The sequence below is a fragment of the Mesoplodon mirus genome (assembly GCF_964341445.2).
Source record: "Mesoplodon mirus genome assembly, chromosome: 2".
Classification (NCBI taxonomy): Eukaryota; Metazoa; Chordata; class Mammalia; order Artiodactyla; family Ziphiidae; genus Mesoplodon; species Mesoplodon mirus.
This window is the reverse complement of record NC_138977.1, coordinates 197996457-198015871: the sequence shown is the minus strand read 5'-3', so window position 1 is coordinate 198015871 and position 19415 is coordinate 197996457. Positions and strand designations below refer to the sequence as shown.

The window sequence follows — 19415 nt, the reverse complement described above, 5'->3', positions numbered from 1 at the left end:
ATATTTAAAAACATTGGTCAAGAGCTTTTAGATGCTGTTTTGAAACAAGGAGCCCCTCAGTTGCAAAGTGTTACACATGTGGAAAAATCATGTTGGCTTTGGTATCAGAAAGAAAACAATTGGCTAGAGCAAATCCATTCTAAGAGGTTTCCTGAGTGCTGGTTTGTTGTTCTGGTGGGGAAGCAGGAAAAAAATGGTGATAACAGGTGGAGTGAAGCCAGAGGTGGGGTAGTGGCGGGAGGGAGGGAGGTTCTGACAGCTGGTGCAGTAGAGGCGGTATGGGGTCAGGCAGCTGGTTACCACCGAGAGTCAGCACCAAACAAAGTGAGGAGGAACTAGGGGGGATTGGGTGGGAGGTTCTGACTGAGGCTGAGGCAATTCAAGGGGAAGGACAGCCAGAATAGAAACTGCCGTCAGGCACTCCCCCAGTGCCGAGGGAGATCTGGTAACCCCAGACCAAGGTGAGCAGGGCTTTAGAGACTGTCCCCTCCCAAAAAGGCTGTTGGTCGGTGAGCCTCAAGGACATCTATGCATGGATCTTAGTTGAGTTTGTACAAAAAAGGAGAAACGTGGTTAAACTGAGAGACAAAATCAGAAAATGCAACCAAAAAGAAGAGGGTGGACTGTGAAGGGGAAATTTAGAAAAGGGGCAGATTTGTTTTTCATTGTGAAATTCAAACTTAAAGCCAGTTCAGAAGAGCTTGCATTTATTTAAATTGGCAGATAGTGCCACAACCTTGCAAGTCACATTTAGGGGTCCTTCAGCTCTCTAGCAAGAGGTGACGGTTTTTATTAATCAGAACCTGGGTGGCATCGGTGAACGCCACCTGCAGGCAAAAGCAGGAGAGCCAGAAGCAGCATGGGTGCAGCCATTGTCCCAGAGCCTGCGGGTGAGAGTGGGCACCTCCCAGCAGGGACCACGCAGGCACCAGTAAGGACAGCCAGCCTGAGCTCAGCCTGTAGTTTTTCTCTTTCCACCCCTCTGATGACTCCAAGGTCACTGATTTCAGGAGCTAAGAGCCCTCAGTGAATGTGATATAATCCTTATACTTGTAAAAGAATTTCTAAATACACAATTTCGCAAATTAAAGCATATCCTTAATCAGATCATATGTGCCAATTTTTACTTTCAGAAAATGTGACCTTTTATTCATTCCACAGATATTTATTGAGTATACTCGTGGCCGAGATAGTCTAGTGGGCGCCTGCAAATGAAGAGTGTTTCCCCCATCCCGACCTTTCCAGAGGCCTCTCTCTGAGACACGAACCCTGGAGGGCTGCATGTAGACTCACTTCATTCACATGCCTTTTTTTTTTTTTGGCCATGCCGCTGGGCTCACAGGATCTTCCCTGAGCAGGGATTGAACCCATGTCCTCGGCAGTGAAAGTGTGGAATCCTAACCACTGGACCACCAGGGAATTCCCATCATTCACATGCTTTTTGTTCTCAGCTTTCAGGGTTGGTTTTCTTTCCCCTTAGATTCCCAATAATGTTCTCCTGTCTTGGCCGAGGAAAGGGGAAGAGATTTGACCCCCTGACCTAGGCCAGAGATAATGAGGAGGGGCCTGGGAGAGCCCTGATAGCCTGGCAGTCCCCTGAATAGAGCATGTGAAACCCTTAAAGCAGTGGTGGGCACATGGCAAGGGCCCAGGAAGTGGTGGTGACTGGGAGGGGGTGTTACCAGTGCTGGAAGCAATGGAATTGCTCCATTTTGAGGTGGAGACATTGCCTGTCCTCCCACAGAATTTCCACCTCTTTTCCACTTCTGACTCCTGGCTCTGGATACACTTGTCCCGGGGGTGCATTCGTGGCAGGTGGCACTCAGCAGTGATGACGCATACGGAGCTCTAGCATTCTGAAGCCCGGTTTCCCCGTGATGTGCAAGCCTGGCCTCTTGGAAGGTGCCACCTCCTATAGGTGGTAGGGAAATGTTAGAGCGGCCGAGAGTACCGTCTGTGGTGCCCGACGCCAAGGTTCAAGTTCCAGCGTGGCCTGTCCACTGACTGCCAGCTTTGATGAGTGCCTGACTCTTCCAGTGCCTCGTCCTCATCTGAAAATGGGGAAAGTAGGACCGTTCATGGGAATTAAAGAGAGAATGATCATCGGGCACTTAGCACAGTGCCCCGCACATAGGCCATCTCACCAAGCATGGTGTATGGCTGCTGTTGCCGTCATTGTGTGTAACTCTGGGTCCCCAGAGTCTGCAGGAAGTATAAAAATGATTGTATGGTGATGCATGGATAGAAGGAAAGAGACGGACAGATGTATGAGGAAGCAAATGCAGCCCAGCGTTCCTTGTAGAATCTAGGTTGGGGGTGGTATATGGGTGTTCACTGTTGTAATTCCTTAAACTTTTCTTTCCACTTGATAATATTCATAATAAATATTGGGATGAAGTAATTTCATCAAGCTGTTTACATCTTTAGAGCTGGAAAAATTCCATATTGATACTGGTAGATGGAATTTGGTAGAACTGAAAAGCAGCCTAGCAGGAGCCTGAGTGCTTTTGTGGAAAAGGGGTCATCACTGATCTGAGTGTGTGTGCGTGTGCGTGTGCCCACATGTCAGTGTGTTGGTGGGGGAGGGCATAGAAAACTGGAATTAGGGGAGGGGGAGGGTCCAGCAAGTAGGCGCTCTTAATTTTTTCTGTGCCCCACCTCATTCCAAAAAGGATTTGTGGTAACTTGCAAAAATACCTAGACTTTCAACAAGATAAAAATAAATGAAGGATATAAACAAGCAATAGTTTTACTCATAATTCATGTCATAAGGTGCTGAATACAAATTTTGAAAGCAGTGGATGGGATAAGAATACATAGAATCCCAGCTTCCGGTTGCACCTGCGGACTGATTTTCCTGGAGACCCAAGGCAGCTGGGCCACCTCCTTTCACTGTTGATTTTAATGCTCCATTGGTCAAAGCACTTGTGAGGAACAACCCAGAAAAATAATCCAGGTGGTGGACTTGAAATGGCCAACTCTGGCTGGCAACATGTCAGAAGCTCCACTCATGTCCTCGACTGTCCCATTTGTGTGCAACCACTGGGCCCCCAGAACCTCCTCCTGTCTGGCCCCGCTCCTGCCCTCCATCCCCAGGCAGCGTTTCTCAGAGTTATTCTTTTAAAACACAAGGCAGTCATCTCAAATAGAGCACCTTGCTGTTTAGACACGATTCCTGAGCATTCCGGGGCACCTGTGGGCCTGCCTTGTCTGTAGAGCTCTGTGTCTAACTAAGAATGCCCTTTAGAAGGGACGGTGCTTGGCTGAGATGCCAGGAAGTGTGTTTCCTTGTCCTCAGCTGCTAATGTGCTTTTTAGAAAACTGTTAAAAACACTAAATCCTACTCTCTCTTTTTTTTTCTTCTCTCTTTTAAAATTTCATTGTTCTCAGTGTATATTCTACCAACTTCCACGCGGTGAAGAGGGAATCAGATGGGGCTCCCGGGGATCCTACCAGCCTGGAGAATGAGAGGCAGATTTATAAAAGCGTCTTGGAAGGAGGAGATATCCCTCTCCAGGGCCTGAGTGGGCTCAAGAGGCCATCCAGCTCGGCCTCAACTAAAGGTAACTGGGCGAAGCCTGCAGGCCTCTCGCCCATCCACACGGCTATCAGGATATCTCTCGCCCATCCACACCCATTCCTGGGGTGATGGCAGTGAGGGTGAACCTCCAGCTACTGGGATAAGTTTTGACTTGTTGAGATCCATTTCCAGGCCACTGAACCCTCCTAGTCCCCTCCCCTAGTTTCTCACCGGCCATTTTTCTTTCTGGTATGAATAGTTTCCCTTCCTTTGAACCCCAACCTTGCTCTCCCTGAAGCATCTCTCTCTTTTTTGTTCTGATTCCCTTTTCTTAGAAATTAGCTGAGCTTTTCCTAACTCTAGCAGGGTAGCCATTTCTCTTTGCATCTTTGCACCTGCTTTGCAGCACAGATTATTTTGCTTCCGGACATCGACTGGAAATTAAAACAAAAAAACAAAAAACCCCTTATGACAAATGAGCATGTTACCTCTCCTTTTTTTTTTTTGTAGCAGCTTCCAGCTTTAACCTAATGGGTCTGTTTATTTTATTCTGCATGCTTTCCAGTGGATCATGAAGGTGGGAATGCTCACATGATTTCTTCATCTTCAGTTCATAGCCGAGCGGTTCACACTAGCAGTGCGTTAGGCCCCGGGTGTAAACACAAGAAACCCCTGTCCGCTGCGAAAGCCTGCATTTCGGAAATCCTCCCCTCCAAGTTCAAACCCAGGCTCTCTGCTCCCAGCGCTCTTTTGCAGGATCAGAAGAGCGTGCTGTTGCCATCAGAAAAGGCTCAGAGCTGTGAGAACCTTTGTGTCTCGGTTCCTCTGAATGATTCCAAAAGAGGCCTCCCCCTGCAAGTGGGGGGCAGCGCGGAGAACCTGCTCGTGCGCTCCCGGCGGGACTACGACGGCAGGTCGAGCAGCACCATGAGCCTGCAGGAGTACAGCACCAGCACCAGGAGGCCCTGCCCACTCTTGAGGAAGGCTGGCCCGCAGTTCACCATGCTCTACCGAGATATGCACCAGATCAACCGGGCCGGCCTCTTCCTGGGGTCCGTCTCCTCCTCCAGTGTGCGGGATCTTGCCTCCCACTTCGAGAGGAGCGGCCTGGCGTTGGCCAGGGGCGAGCTGGGCCCCAGCCAGGAAGGCTCGGAGCACGTCCCCAAGCACACCGTCTCCTCCCGCATCACAGCTTTCGAGCAGCTGATTCAGCGGTCCCGGTCCATGCCGTCGCTGGACCTGTCCGGCAGGCTGAGCAAGTCCCCCACGCCCATGCTGGCCCGGAGCGGCCTAACCTCTGCCCGCTCGGCCGAGTCCCTCCTGGAGTCAACCAAGCTCCGGCCCAGGGAGGCGGGCGGGCTGAACCCTGGGGGCATCTACGCCTCCCCGGCGTGTAGCCGGATGGCGGACCCCACCTTGGGCTTCAGGGGCCTCGTGCCTTCCGAGCCGCTCTCCGCCTGCTCGGACGAGCTGGACCGCTGCTCAAACGTCTCCAGCGACAGCCGAGACGGCAGCAGCGGCAGCATTCACGGAGACTTCCCCAAACACCGCCTCAACAAGTGCAAGGGCACCTGCCCGGCCTCCTACACCCGCTTCACCACCATCCGTAGGCACGAGCAGCAGCAGACCTCCCGGCGGCCCGACTGGCGCCCGGATCCCAGGGGGGACAAGGGCACGCTCCTCAGGAACATCTACCTAATGAGCCCCCTCCCTTTTCGGTTGAAAAAGCCCTTCCAGCATTCCCCCAGACAGCTTTGTCCCGGGGACTTCTCGGGCCAGAAGCCAGACCCCCCCAGGGGGTCTCAGCCCCATCAGGACGAGCCCCCCTCCGGGGGGAGGCCCTTGGTTCCCAGACGCCTGTCTTCCCGGCACACCATGGCCAGGCTGAGCCGGATCTCAGAGCCCCCTCAGGAGAGACCCGCGGCCCCGGAGGTCTGCCTGACGGCCTTTAGTAATGGGAACTCTCTGCCGTACTCAGACCACAGCCTGGACAGGAACAACAACCCCCAAAGTGAACTGGGAACGTCCCTCGGAGGTGGCCTTCTGTGTATTTGCCCAGTCTCACCTCACCCATCTCTCCACTCTGCTTGCTTTGTTTCCTCCTCCCGTGTGCCCTTGGTGCTCATTTTCTGGTCCGTCCTTTGTTTTCTGTTTGTTTTGCTTGGCAATTAATCATGGCTCATAGTGGCTGCACTTCTTTAAAAACAGATTCCCCCATGTCATTTAGACTAACCACCAAACTCTGTTTCGAAAGAAAAATTGGCCGTTTAGCTCATCTGAGAAATGTGTTCATTTGAACTCCTGAACCCCTTGAAGTTCACACCAATCCCAATTCACCCTGAGGTTTTTTGAGAGGCAGCCTCTCTCGGTGGCCCTGTGTATGTGTGTGTGAGTGTACAGTGTGTGTCCCTGTAAGATCCTGCACGCCTCTTAATAGGGACACTTTTCAAAGACGGTCCTCTCTTTGCTCACCTTTTGCCTCTGATTAGTTTTCTTTGTATGAAACTAGTTCACAGGTAAATCCAAAAATCGGGAGGGGGAGGGCATTTGGTTTTTCTTCCTTCAGAATTTGAATACTGACCACCAGACAACGATGGTACAAACTTGATATTTGTCATGGATGAAAGGTGAAATCTTTTCCCAATCTGGTTTCCCACTAAATCTTTGCCTGTTTTAACTTTACTTTATTGTTTTGAAGATTCAGAATCACCAAGGCATTTTATACCAGCTGATTACTTGGAGTCCACAGAAGAATTTATTCGAAGACGTCATGATGATAAAGAGGTAATCGCCCCCTTTGAAACCTCTTAGCTCTTGTGCAGATAAAAATATGAAGGAAGTAGGCATTCAGGGAGGTGGCATGGCCTAGCAGTTAGAAGCCAACATGGGGATTTTCACAGGTGACTTTTTATATGACATGAGCTCGGTCACTCCTCTTTTAGTCCACTTTTCCAAAGAGCAGGACTGATTTTCCCCAAGGTGCTAAGTTCCAAATGCCAAATCTGCCCGGGAGGATCAGAGAGAGCTTGCCCACCACTGCATTCAGTGCCTCTTAAGGGGAACCTAGAGTCCTTGCCCCTAACCCCTGCCTTATTACTCTCCAGGGAAATCCATCCCCTACTGGCACAAAGCACAGTTCATATTGAGAAATATGCAGTAGGAGAAAGAGGAAACTGAAAAAGAATAATGCCGATGATACGTTTTATAAAAACAGTTTGAAGAAGTTGCCTTTAACTCAGAAGAAGAGAGATACCCCAATAAACGTTGATAACCCCTCTCCCCACCAGAACTTCAGGATATAGACCTTGTCCTGCAGCTACTGAAATGTCTGTACTGCAGTGATCTGACTGAGGGGGCCAGGAAAGGAACGCGTTCTCTTGGGATTCAGGAAGAGGTAGTTCTGCACATCAGCTAAATGGGCAAAATCACAAGCTGCTGTTGTGATGAAGCATTATGATGAGGCGTGTTTTCTAGACTTCGCATTCCCGGAAGAAAGGGTCCTATAGCTTAAACAAGCTCTGCTGAGTGTTTTCTTGCAATGAAGAGATGGAAGAATTGCTTTGAACCTGGTGGCAGCAAGGGAAGGTGTTCATGTGTATGCAGCTCTGTCCCTTTCCCTGTAAAGTCTGAAGCCCTTTTTCGGTGTTGTGCTGTTTTGTTGAGTTGGTTTCAGAGCTTAGGGGGATTTTCCTTAAGGATTTAGGGTAAGGCTGACATTGAAGAGAGCTGGAGGGTACAGTCATTGCTGCCAGCTAGAGAGACAAAGGACAAATAAAACCACAGCTCTGCCCTTCTCCGGGCACGGTACAGACAGTGCTTAGTAAGACATTTGCGCCTGTCTGTGAAAAGAAACAGGAGGAAGCATTTGATGGACAGAATTATTTGTGATAACAAGGTGAAAAACTCACAATGGACGTCCATCTGGCCACAGAACAGACTCCTTTTTGTCACTGTCACTGAGATACAAGATTCTACCTATCGAAGCCCGGCCTGCTATGCTGAGGGAAGGTGACATTCCATTTCAGGATTATAAACCCTAGCACCCAACATGGAAGGTTCTGTGCTAGAATTCTTGCCTACCACATGGGAAGCAGGTTTTACTTTGCTGGTTTAGCAGTTCAGAGGGTGAGCAGCTTGTTTCCTGAATAACGCTGGCTCACAGATCCTCGGGTCTTTATCCCTGTTTTTTGGCTTATGTGTTTAAACTGTGGGAATGATGGACCTGCTGAGGTCAGATCCACACACTGGGTAGGGAGCTCTGCTTCCCTCGCATCTGTCCATCCCCATTGCTACAGAAACAACTCACAGGTCCCGGCTCAGGGAATGCCAGTCCTGGCATTTTTCCATGCAAGTGGCTTATTATTAACATTGATGATAATGGCATTTCAGCAAACAAGAGCCTGTCAGTCTTGGAAGGGACATTAGTGGTCACCTGGGCAATTCCCTTGTTTCATCCAGGAAAGGACTGCCACAGGACAGTGGCTTGCCTCGGGCCACATAGCCAGTTCCCTTGTACCAGAGGCAGGGCTGGAAACCAGGGCTCTACCGTGCTTCACAAAGCACTTTCTCCCATCTTTTCTCGTTTCATCTTTACCACAACTTACTTACCTGAGCGCTGGAAATCCCACAGCCATTTGACGAGTTATTGCTTTATTACTGGTAGACCCTGGAGAAGAATAGAAAAATGGACCCACCATCCTTTGGGGCTAGGTGTCACTTAAGGCATTTAATTACCTGCTGGGAGAAGACTAATGCTTTATTGAGAATGCTCAGGTATGAGCATTCTCAATATGATTGAAGGTATGATTGGTATGGAGTAAGAAAACACATTAAAATTCTCTTCCATAGGGTCCTTTCAGTAGGCAATGAGGACATTTAGTTAAATGGAACGTTGTTTAATTATTTGAAAAGGCCTTTAAAAATAGAAATAGATGACTATTTCCTTAATTTAGGAGAGAATATTTCTTCTAAACCCAGGTACCATTATTCTTAGTTTATCTCCTATATTTATAGTCTACCTCACTCCCTTAAACTCAGTTTCATTTCACCTAAGGAAGAAATAGTTAAGTAGGAAGTACAAGGTAAGTGATGCTTTCTGTCAGTCACATAAATAGCCTTTGGTGCATGTGCTGAGGCCTCCTAACAATTGTACTCGGAGGAAGGGTTGGCTGGCCTAGGAGAAGGGGTGCCATGTTTTCTGAAATGGGCATCTCTACTCTCTTGAGCATAAAGTAGCAGGAATAGGAAGCACAAAGATGACCTGCTTGCCATAGAACCGCACAGTAAAAGCCCACAGCAGTTTTAATAGCCTGATCTGAGCAGGAGGCATCAGCCAGCCCCGGTCCCACTATGGGAACTCATCACTGCCTGAGTGAGGGAAGGATAGCACTTCCAGCCTCCCACCATGCTTAATGCTCGTGAATGCTCCGGACGGACCTCCTGGATGCCCTGGTCTTGGCCGCCTTGTATCAGGAGGCAGGAGGCTTTTGGCTGAGCTGGGAGATAGTCTGCAGACAGCATAACCGTATGGGACCCAGCATTCCCCGCATCCCAGTGCTCCCCCGGTTTCTCCCCGCAACGCTGTCTCCTCCCTACACAGAACGCACGTGGGTGGGTACAGCGGGAACCTTGCAGTTGCGGCCATAAAGCCCCCCCAACATCTGTTTCCTCCCTATTGACCCAGCACCTTTTTCCTTAGTTGTTTTTGTTGGCAGTTTTCCAATACCCTGGACCAGATGATTCACAGCCCATTTTATGCAATTTCATGGCAGAAACTTTTAGCGGACCAGAGACGACTTAAGCGTGAGCAAGAAGAAGCCGATATTGCAGCTCGACGCCACACGGGCGTCATTCCGACGCACCATCAATTTATCACTAATGAGCGCTTTGGGGACCTCCTCAATATAGACGATACAGCAAAAAGGAAATCTGGGTCAGAGGTCTGTTTTGGTCACCTCGATCTGCTGCTTGACCCAAAGCAATATTTGCCTTCCCTCGGCATTGCCCTCTGTAGGCCAAATTACCTCTCCAGACAGCATCTGTCATCCTGGCTTCCCTTAGGCTTGCTTTGGCTCTTCTCTGGCTGGTCGGTGGACATGATTCCCATTATGTCCTGTGCTCTGTATGTCCAAGCATGCCTGGCTGCGGGACCGGGATCTGCTGGCGCACAACCTGAATGCATGCCTTAGAGTATCGGCTGCCTTCATGAGTCTGGTCTTCTCCATCTGCATTTTATCATGAGACTGTGTTGCCTGTGCACTTTGCTTAGAAACCTATACCTTAGTTCATATGCATTAGTAGCTATGGTGTGGACAATTACGAGGTTCTTCTTTGAAGAGATGGTTTAGTGAAACTTGTATTACATGCAATACTGCCACTTGGTATCCTACGACGATTTAATTGAAGTGTTCAGTAGAGCTGAAGCCTCACTGAGGAATTTTGAAAGCCAAACCGTTTTGCAGTTAGGGTAAGCCATGGAGGGTAAGAGCTCTCTGAGAGAGATTTCCTTTGTTGCCTTAATTTTGACATTTCTCAGCTGAAATTATGAAACTTAATATTATACGAGGAACAAAGAAGTACAAGCCTTTGAAGTGATTTTATCCAGGCCTTGGCCTCCTGCGTAAAGGTCAACATATTGAAATTCTTGTGCTGGCCAAATGCTGCAGCTTGCATCAGCGTTTGTTTTGCCACGTGATCCTTAAGTAGCCCTGCTGAAGATTAGCTCCTTTCAGGGAAGTGTGTGTGTCTGGGGCTTGGGGAGGATTGGGGAAATGGGGCAGTGACACCAAAGTATATACAGTTGTATAATCGTTCGGTGTAATAGCCAGTTAAATATTCATGTCTCTATCTTTTGAGTGACAGAGGCACCACTGGCTGTTCATCAAATGGTTTGGATTTTGTTTTCTTTTTTAAAGAAATAGAAGGTGACTGTAACAAAGAGAGAAAAGGGGGAACCAGACTAGAAGAAGGAAAGCTGGGGAGGGGAAAGAGACTCTAAGGTGATAGAGAAAAATAAAATGTAATAAGGGGGAGGCAGAAATTAGCAGGAGTTACTCAGATGCAAGTGAAGGACAACCACCAGCCCTCAGCATTCCAGCTCCTGAATACCACCCTGTTCTGAAGGCTCTAGTGATGGGTTATCCTCATTCCCAGGCCTACCTGGTTGTGAGTGATGGAGAAGATGGGAACATGGAAAGGCACCCTAGGGCTGCCTACCCCACGTGTAGATAATACATGCAAATGAAATGCAACCAGGGCACAATAACCATGGACAGAGGCAGGCAAACTCTGCCTAACCTGCCTTGCCTCCCTTCTAGAGCAGAGGTTCTCAAACTTAAGTGTGTCACAGTCCCCTAGACGCTTGTTAAAATACAGGTTGCTGGGCCCCATCCACCAAGTTTCTGATTCTGGGGCGGAGCCTGAGAATTTGCATTTCTGAGCAGTTCAGGGACCACATTTTGAGAATCACTGCCCTAGATGTTGACTGACAGACATGGGACAATAAAGACCAATGAGTCCCAGGTACACCAGGCTATGTAGATGTACTTCTGTACCATTCAGTAAAATTTGGATGACCACTAATTTGCCCAGGACCCTGTGAGGGGATAGAAACAAGACTCAGACTGTGCCCTTGGGAAGCTGGCAGTCTAGTGGAAGAGGCACCCTCAGAACAGTTACCTCTGTTGTAATAAGTAACACAATGCCTTGGGAACCAGAGGAGGAAAAGATAGATTCAGCCTCAGGAAGATGGAGGAAGATAAAGCAGGAGATGATGCTTTGTATAGGCAATATGACTCATATAATATGTCTTAAGAGTTCAGTGGAATCAGTGTTTCTCAATCTTGAATAATGTATGGATTCCCTTTGATGAAAAAAATTTTCACCAACCCGATTGGGTTGACCTAAGCCAATTTACAAATTAAATAGTAAACTGTACACCTATACAATTTTTATTTAATAATTATAAATTTAATAGAGAACTGATTAATATTCATGTCTCTTATCTTTTGAGTGACAGAGGCACCACTGGCTATTCATCAAATGGTTGGGTTTTATTAATTGATGGTTGATATAATTTTGCCTGAACTCAGTTGCCACTCAGAGTGTGAATATCGTGCTATTTTGGTATACATTTTTTTAAAGTTCATACAGCTTTACAGCTGGCTGTCAACCAGCCCCCCCCCGCCCCCCACTTTTTTACATTGGAATCACTGAAATTTTTGTGCTTAAAATGCTGGTCATTTGGCCTTCTCTTGTGAACTTGTCGTTTATCATTAACCCTACATTTGTTCTTTTCTTATTTGCTTACAACTGTTGAATTATGCTCTTTGGTCACAGACAGGCATTGAAATCTGTGACATTGATTATAAGGTCGTCATTCAGTTGACTTCTAATATGTATGGTAGATAGATGGAAATATCACATGAAAATGCAAAATTAAAAAAAAAATTCCTGTGGGGAATTCATGGCCTTAAAGAAGATCCCTATAAGACCCCAGCTTGAGGAACCTAGAAATATGGGGCATTTCACTAAGGGATCAGGATCTAAAACTAAGCTTGATGAAGCTTCTAAAAACCATTTTTTTTCTCACATAGAGTCCCCCATTTTTCCCCTCTGCTTTGTCCATGCCTTCTAATATTGAAGAGGAAGTATGTAATTTAATTTTCATCACACTGTTTCCCTATACCAGAAAGTTATAGCAGTTGAAAAGGGTGGAGCTGCTTATGGCTGGGGCAGCTTTATACTGCCAGCTGAAAACCGCTTGCTCTCATGATTTCTCCCCTCTATCTTTCTTTTTAAATTCCCCACTTAAAAAAAAAATTTCCCACTTTTTTAATGGTGGGGAAGAAAGATGTACAAATAAACATGGTAAGTAAAAGGGAACTTTTTGCTCTCTTTGTTGGAATTGGAGATGAAGAAATTCCAGATAGAGAAGGGGTGTCTAGACAAGGTGCAGCAAGTAGATTTGCCTGACTGGGACAGGAAAAGTGTCATAGGAGATAAAGGCGATTAGGTATGAGTGGGGAGAAATGACCCAAAGGCCTTAACTCACCTCAGGAGTTGAGAGTTGATCTGAGGGACAGTTGAGAGACTGGGCCAACTTCAGAGCAAGGAAGAGATGTGATGGAGGTATTTGAGGAATGTTATTTGTGCTCCTGAGTGACAGTAGATTAGAGTGACGAGAACTGAAGTCAAAGGAAGCCTTGTGCCTGTGGGAAATAGAGGTCAGACCTGAGTGGGGTTGTGGGAGGGAGGGAGGGAGGGTTGGCGTGATGTAACGACAGGCTCCATGAGAAAGTGGAGATGGGGGCTGTGGATGACTTCCAGGCTTGGGGGGTCTAGGAGGAGAGGGCTACCTAACAAGAATGGAAGCCTTGAAGGAAGAGCATGAGCTCAAGGCTCGCTTTATCTGGCTTTTTGGATGATTTCACAGACCTTGAGAAATATGTGGCATTGGAGGTGACGTGAGAAGTCATTCAGGGTTCATGTACTTGCAGGTCATAATTTAAGTCAGGCAAAGAGAACATGTTCCCCAAAGACTAAGACAGTAGATAAGGAATGTCTCAGGACTTCTGGCTGGGTTTTTTTTTTGTTTTTTTTTTAATAGTGGTGTCAGCCTTGGGGACCAGCATTTCAACTTTAGGACTTTTCTAACCATCTCTTCCCCAAATCTGCCCCTCTGTAGGGAGGTCCTCATACGTGGCATAGCTGATTGAACATCCATGTGTTCTGCTAAGGTCAGACAAGTAGATTTCTGCCCAGATTTCGACACCAGAGTAAACTGGTTAGGGTGGATTTTTCTGCTTTGCTTTCCGGAAACTTGTAAACGTGTGTCCTTTTCATTATACATAAATTGTGATTTTAACTTGTCATTGTTTCCTGTGTTTAGATGAGACCTGCCAGAGCCAAGTTTGACTTTAAAGCTCAGACACTAAAGTAAGTGCCACCAGTCATACTCATTTATTTTAACTGCCTCTTTGAAACACAGAAGTTCACTCATAGAGAAGAGTGGGAGAAAATAACATCAAGAAACGGTAGTTTTTAGATTTTACTATGTGCAAGCGCCATTCAAAGTACTTTACGTATGTTAACTCATTCATCCCTCATTGGAACCCTGTGGGGTTGGTGCTATTGTTATTTCCCTGGTAGTCATGGGGAAACCAAGGTTCTGCAAGGTTAAGGAACTTGCCCAAGCTGGTCAGCGATGGAGTCGGGATTCAAATCCAGGTAGCCTGGTGCCAGAGCCTGGGCTCTCACCTCTGTGCTGCTCTGCTACTTCCTTTGTAGGGACTCAGTTTGCTTCATTAAGTGGTGGCTTGATCTGACTTTCTGTACGGAAGGAACCAGAACCAGTCTCTAGGAAGATAACTTTGCCAGTTTTGCTACAACATCCCAAGAGATTAAAGGCTTATGTGAACCCACAGGAGACCAGCATTTCTCTAAGTATGTTCCTCAGAGTGCTGGCTCTGTAAATATTTCTCAAATAGTGTTCCATCCTAGAAATGAGTCTGGGAACCACTGCATCCTATGTCTGTACCTCCTGCCCCTCCTTGAAGAGAGACTTTGCTATTGACATATTAACGGCTCTCTAGAAGTTTTTCAATAAAGAAAACTAATTAGCTGATTTAGCCAATGTTAGCTAAATTTAGATGACCAGAGAACCTTTCCATTTTCCGTAGAATGAAATTTGAGAAATGACTGGGTTCCTAGAGGAACTTGCTCACTTCATATCTAATTATGGATTAAAATGGGCTGTGAGTTTTCATTGGCAACAGTGAACAGCAGCCATCCTGCTGTCCTGGTGATGAAAGGGGAAGGAAAGCCCTCCATCCTTGGACGCTGGGAAATGCTGTGTGGAGGCTGCTCAGCTGTGGTTCCAATCTCCTCCAACACAAAATGAGTGACTAGCCTACTGTTTCCAGAACCTAGGCACAAATCTGGTGCATTTGGCTTTGCTTGTAATTACTCCAGTGCTTTAGCTTGTCACCTAATGAGAGGTGGTGGCATAACGTGCTGGGTTGATTATGGGCTCTAGAGTCAGGAAGTCCTGGGTTTGAATCCCGACTGTGCCACTTATTGCCTCTGATATGGGCAAATCACCAACCTCTCCACCTCAAATTTCCTCATCTGTAAAATGGGCATAAAAATGCCTCTCTTGCAGGGCAGCCAAGGTAATACTTGTAAGATATGTTGCATAGTGTAGCAAAAGTGTCCCCCTCCTTTTTCTAAACCAGAGACCTCTGGTTATTAAAAAGAAAAAAGTTATGTAAATTAATTTTTTAGTTTAATCAAGAGGTACCTTTTCCTCTTTTTTCTTTGAATCGAGAAAGTTCCATGTAGTCATTGAATGGTATTGTGATATTACATTTAGCTAGATTTCATTTAAAAATCCTCACAAATAGAACAGATGAGAAGGCTAAGATAGACAGAACTCATCACCATTTACCAACGTTGCTCATGCTGGGACAGGGCTCTTTCCTCCTGACCCAGTGCTTTCATGGTACCACGTTGCCTCCCAAGAAAAGTTAATAAAACTTTTAAAAGAGAAAACGAAAGATCCATAGACTTGAATATTTTAAACATCTCCAGTCACTGGGTTCTGTTTTCCTCCATAGTATGTTACTCAAAAAAGTGTTCTATGGGAGCGCTCGTTTCAACCAAGTTAAATAGGTTTCTGTCCCACAGGGCTTTCTCCAAGCTTCCACTGTGCTAATGTACGTGGTGACACTCCAGAAAAGATCTAAAGTACATCATATTATTGTTTCCCAAACCTTGTTATTACCAGACCTTACCATGTGCCTAAATGACCTGAGAGTCACTTAGGGTGGCAGAGTTTGGAGCCTGCGGATCTCCAGCAGGGGTGGATATTCTGAGGGTTCTGCTCATCTGTGTGTCCATAGTTGGGAGTAAATGGAGGGGAGGATTCAGAACTCCCCCAGGGAGGGCTTTGGCAAGAATTTGGCCAAAGACCTTCTTTCCTCCAGAGACAAATGCCCCGGATCCCCTTCACAGGCCTCTTTAGGGTTAGAATCCTGCCTACCAGTGCAAGCCCCACACAGGCTGCCTTGTTCTCTCATCAAGCACAGTGCTGACTTTGTGTGAGGTTTTCCAGATGTGACCCTTTGTTTAGCCAGCATCCCTCACGTACCGTGGGACTTCCTGGCACACTGCAAAGCAGGCACACCCCCTCCAAATTGCAGTCAGAGTCCTGTCTTTCCATGCTGTTGGTTTGAGGCAAATGGAAAAGATCTAGGTCATTTTTTTCTTTTTTTTTGGCTGCGTTGGGTCTTCGTTGCTGCGCTCGGGCTTTCTCTAGTTGCGGCGAGCGGGGGCTACTCTTCGTTGCGGTGCGCGGGCTTCTCCTTGCAGTGGCTTCTCTTGTTGTGGAGCACGGGCTCTAGGCGTGCGGGCTTCAGTAGTTGTGGCACTCGGGCTCAGTAGTTGTGCCTTGCGGGTTCTAGAGCGCAGGCTCAGTAGTTATGACGCACGGGCTTAGTTGCCCCATGGCATGTGGGATCTTCCTGGACCAGGGCTCGAACCTGTGTCCTCTGCATTGGCAGGCAGATTCTTAACCACTACGCCACCAGGGAAGCCCCTTTTTTTTTTTCTTAATGCAAGAAAATTTCAAGGTACAGTTTTTGTGTTGCTTAAAATGTATCTTTCTTTCTCAGTTTTTAAAATGGAGTCCTGGTTAGCGGTTAACATATTATTGAGGCAAACAAAGGGATGTGTATGGAAAAGTTGAAAAGGGGCATGAAGAACATTTGAAGGAAAATCCACTTTTCTTTCCAAGATCCCTTTTCCATGTTGAAAAGAACGTGAATTAACATTTACTGAGTGTTAACTCTGTAACAGGCACCGTGCTAGGTGTTTTATTTGTAGTTTGTCGGTGAATTCTCCAACAACTCTAAGTTAGCTCCTATTTTCAGATAAAGAAAGTATCTCAGAGAGATTAAATATCTTGCCCAAGGTAGCAGAGCTGGTAAATGATATAACTGGGTTTTGAACCCAGATCTGCCTAATATCAGAGCGTTTCTACTGCATGATGGATGGATGCATGGATGAATGGGTAATGAAATGAGTGGTGGATGGATGGCTAAATGGATAGAATGATAAAAGGATATCAGTATGTCACAAACAATTTGTGGGTAATTTAAATGTCATGGGTAATGAAGGCATGCATTTCTAGGGCATAGAAGAGGGTAGTGAAAGTATCTAGAAGGAAAGATTTTTTCATTAATGAACAGCAGCTAAGACTGCTGGGTGCATCACTGTGTGTTACATAAATATTCTGAGCATAAGACAGCATTGACAAAAAATACATTGGGGAAACCACAACAAACTAATAAGGTGTCTGAGCACTTTCAAGTGGTTGTCAGTCTGAAAGTTAACCTTCATCCCACAAGACTGAAAAAATGCCAAATATGCTGCAGTTTCCTGAACAGTGGGGTTCTCGCATCCACATATGGAGCCGCCTCTTCTGTAACTTGTCTCATTTGACCTCACTCGAAGTCTCCTTTTGCTAAAACAAGGAGCATCTTAATCTTACACACATTGGGACATCTGATAAGATGCTGTGACCCTCTGTCCACAGGGAGCTTCCTCTGCAGAAGGGAGACGTCGTGTACATTTATAAGCAGATCGATCAGAACTGGTATGAAGGAGAGCACCACGGCCGGGTGGGAATCTTCCCCCGCACCTACATTGAGGTACTCTGGCTCTTTCTCTTTCTAAGGAAAAGCCTGGTTGTGCCCAAAGCGCAATTCATTTAACTTGTGTTTTGTTTCCTCCTTTCATTTCTCTGCTTTCTTCTCTTTTCCATTCTCCTTTGCCTCTTTTTTCCTTTCTCAGCTTCTTCCTCCTGCTGAGAAGGCTCAGCCCAAAAAGCTGGCACCAGTGCAGGTTCTGGAATATGGCGAAGCTATCGCCAAGTTTAACTTTAATGGTGATACACAAGTAGAGATGTCCTTCAGAAAGGTAAGCTGCCCTCTCATCCCATGCCCGGGGGCCCCGCTGGGTGGCGCTGTCGTTGTGGGGATGGGGCACTGCAGCGGTGGCCATTGTGGTGAGGCTGTCATGCCCCCCAGCTCCGTGCCCCATCCAGGATTGCACAGAGGGCAGTTGGAGGATTTCTGCCATGAAGTATTAAAAAAAACAAACCCTACATTGAGTTCACTAATGAAAGGTCCATGATTTCTCACAGACCTACCTCTTTTGTAAACCGTATTCAGTGTTTATCGAGCACCTAGAAATGTGAGAAGTCTGTGTTGGTAACTAGGTGGTACAACATTAATGTGGACAAAAGGAAGTCCAGGAGAAGTTTGAGAAACTTTGAAGCCAAGAGTCATAGGTTATCAGCTGTGTGGCTTTGGGGGAGTTAAATAATTGTTCAGAGCTGCGATTTTTCATATTTAAAATGAAGATAAATGGCCCTCTTCCAGAGCTTCTGTGAGAGGATTTAATGAAACAGCCTCAGTGAAGCCCCCAGTGTGACACGTGGCATCTGGTTGGGGCTCACTGAGCAGGAGATGACAGTGTTATCATTGCCTTCAAGGCACTCATGCTTATTTTGAACACAGTTAAGCTGTGCAGAGACACTGTCCTTCCCACGAATTCAGACGCTCTCTTTACATGCCAAAGTTCTCTACTGGCTGAAGGTATTAAAGTTACTAATTTTACTGAGGATTGAGGGAAGTGAGCTTATGCCTTGGAAAACAATGAGCCAGCTTATAGAAAAGAGAAACACTGGAAGCAAACTAATGGCCCTACATCGGGAGACCAATAATTAAACCATTATATGTATGTACAATAGAACATCCTGCAGTGGGCCATTAAGCTGTGCACCGCCAGGAAAAATGTAGAATTATATTTCTTGATAAAGAAGGAGGTTCACTGTATGTTATTGAGTATAAAAAAGCAAGTTGGAAAGGGGAATAGAGTGTATATTCAGTTTTTATAAGAAAAAAGTATGTGCAAGTCTAATTCACATGGCATTATCTACACCAAAATATTAACAGTGGTTACCCCCCAAAGTGATAATATTATGGTAATGATTATTTTCTGCCTCATGTTTATATTTTAATTTTTCTGTAATAATACAGGCAAAAATAAAATTACATAAAAAAAAGAAAAAGAACCCCAAAAATCTTTACCTTAGAGAAGAAGATTGGATATCTGTCTGTTTTGCATTAGATGAGTCAAAAATACTATGTTTGCCTGTTAGCTTGAGAGAATGAGTCTGACCTTCTCCTTTACCAAAATATGTAAAGACCAAGCTTAACAGCCTCCAGGTATCTCTACTGCTGTTAACACCTCCATCCCAGTGATAACTAATTCCATGCAGGTCTAGCAAAGAAGGTTTTTCTGAACAAAGAATGTAATAAATAATGCAGGAGAGCACAAGGTACAGGCAGGGGCCTCAGACGTGCCAAGGCCTGCAAGGACAAGGACCCTTGCCTTTCTGTGTCTTGCAGGGCGAGAGGATCACACTGCTCCGACAGGTGGACGAGAACTGGTACGAAGGGAGGATCCCAGGGACATCCCGGCAAGGCATCTTCCCCATCACCTATGTGGACGTGATCAAACGGCCGTTGGTGAAAAACCCCGTGGATTACATCGACCTGCCTTTCTCCTCCTCCCCAAGTCGTAGTGCCACCGCAAGCCCTCAGGTACCTAAGCTTCTCGCCACTGGTTTTCACACTCAGCACGACAAACCTCAGTGCTAATAGCACACAGCCCCTCTGGGGTGGTTCTGCAACACTGTGATTAAGAACCATCTGCAGCAGTGCCGAGTATACACACCAGGGTTTGTTTTCATGTGTACAAATGGCATTTTTCAAGAACTTGGTGGGAGAAATATTATCTTGGGGAAAAGGAAGTGCTTAAGGTGATTGCT

General features: G+C 46.4%; 1 protein-coding gene and 1 long non-coding RNA gene across 14 annotated transcripts in view; one reads left to right on the top strand and one right to left on the bottom strand.

Moving 5' to 3' along the window:
- The window catches only part of SORBS1 (sorbin and SH3 domain containing 1), a 243181-nt gene that overhangs the window by 200780 nt on the left and 22986 nt on the right, over nt 1-19415 (top strand). For 12 of the 13 annotated variants that reach the window (XM_082633406.1, XM_082633409.1, XM_082633415.1 and 9 more), the window contains 7 exons: nt 3391-3563; nt 6219-6304; nt 9292-9459; nt 13410-13456; nt 17115-17229; nt 17372-17497; nt 18994-19188. In XM_082633406.1, coding sequence (XP_082489532.1) covers nt 3391-3563; nt 6219-6304; nt 9292-9459; nt 13410-13456; nt 17115-17229; nt 17372-17497; nt 18994-19188 — 910 coding nt within the window. Of the gene's footprint in view, nt 1-3390; nt 3564-4085; nt 5556-6218; nt 6305-9291; nt 9460-13409; nt 13457-17114; nt 17230-17371; nt 17498-18993; nt 19189-19415 lie in introns of all 13 variants that reach the window. The other variant, XM_082633407.1, reaches the window with a different exon arrangement.
- The window catches only part of LOC309811077, a 74259-nt gene continuing 73845 nt past the window's right edge, over nt 19002-19415 (bottom strand). Inside the window, exon 6 of the long non-coding RNA XR_014295100.1 lies at nt 19002-19085. This is a non-coding gene — a long non-coding RNA (uncharacterized lncRNA). The remainder of the gene's footprint in view (nt 19086-19415) is intronic.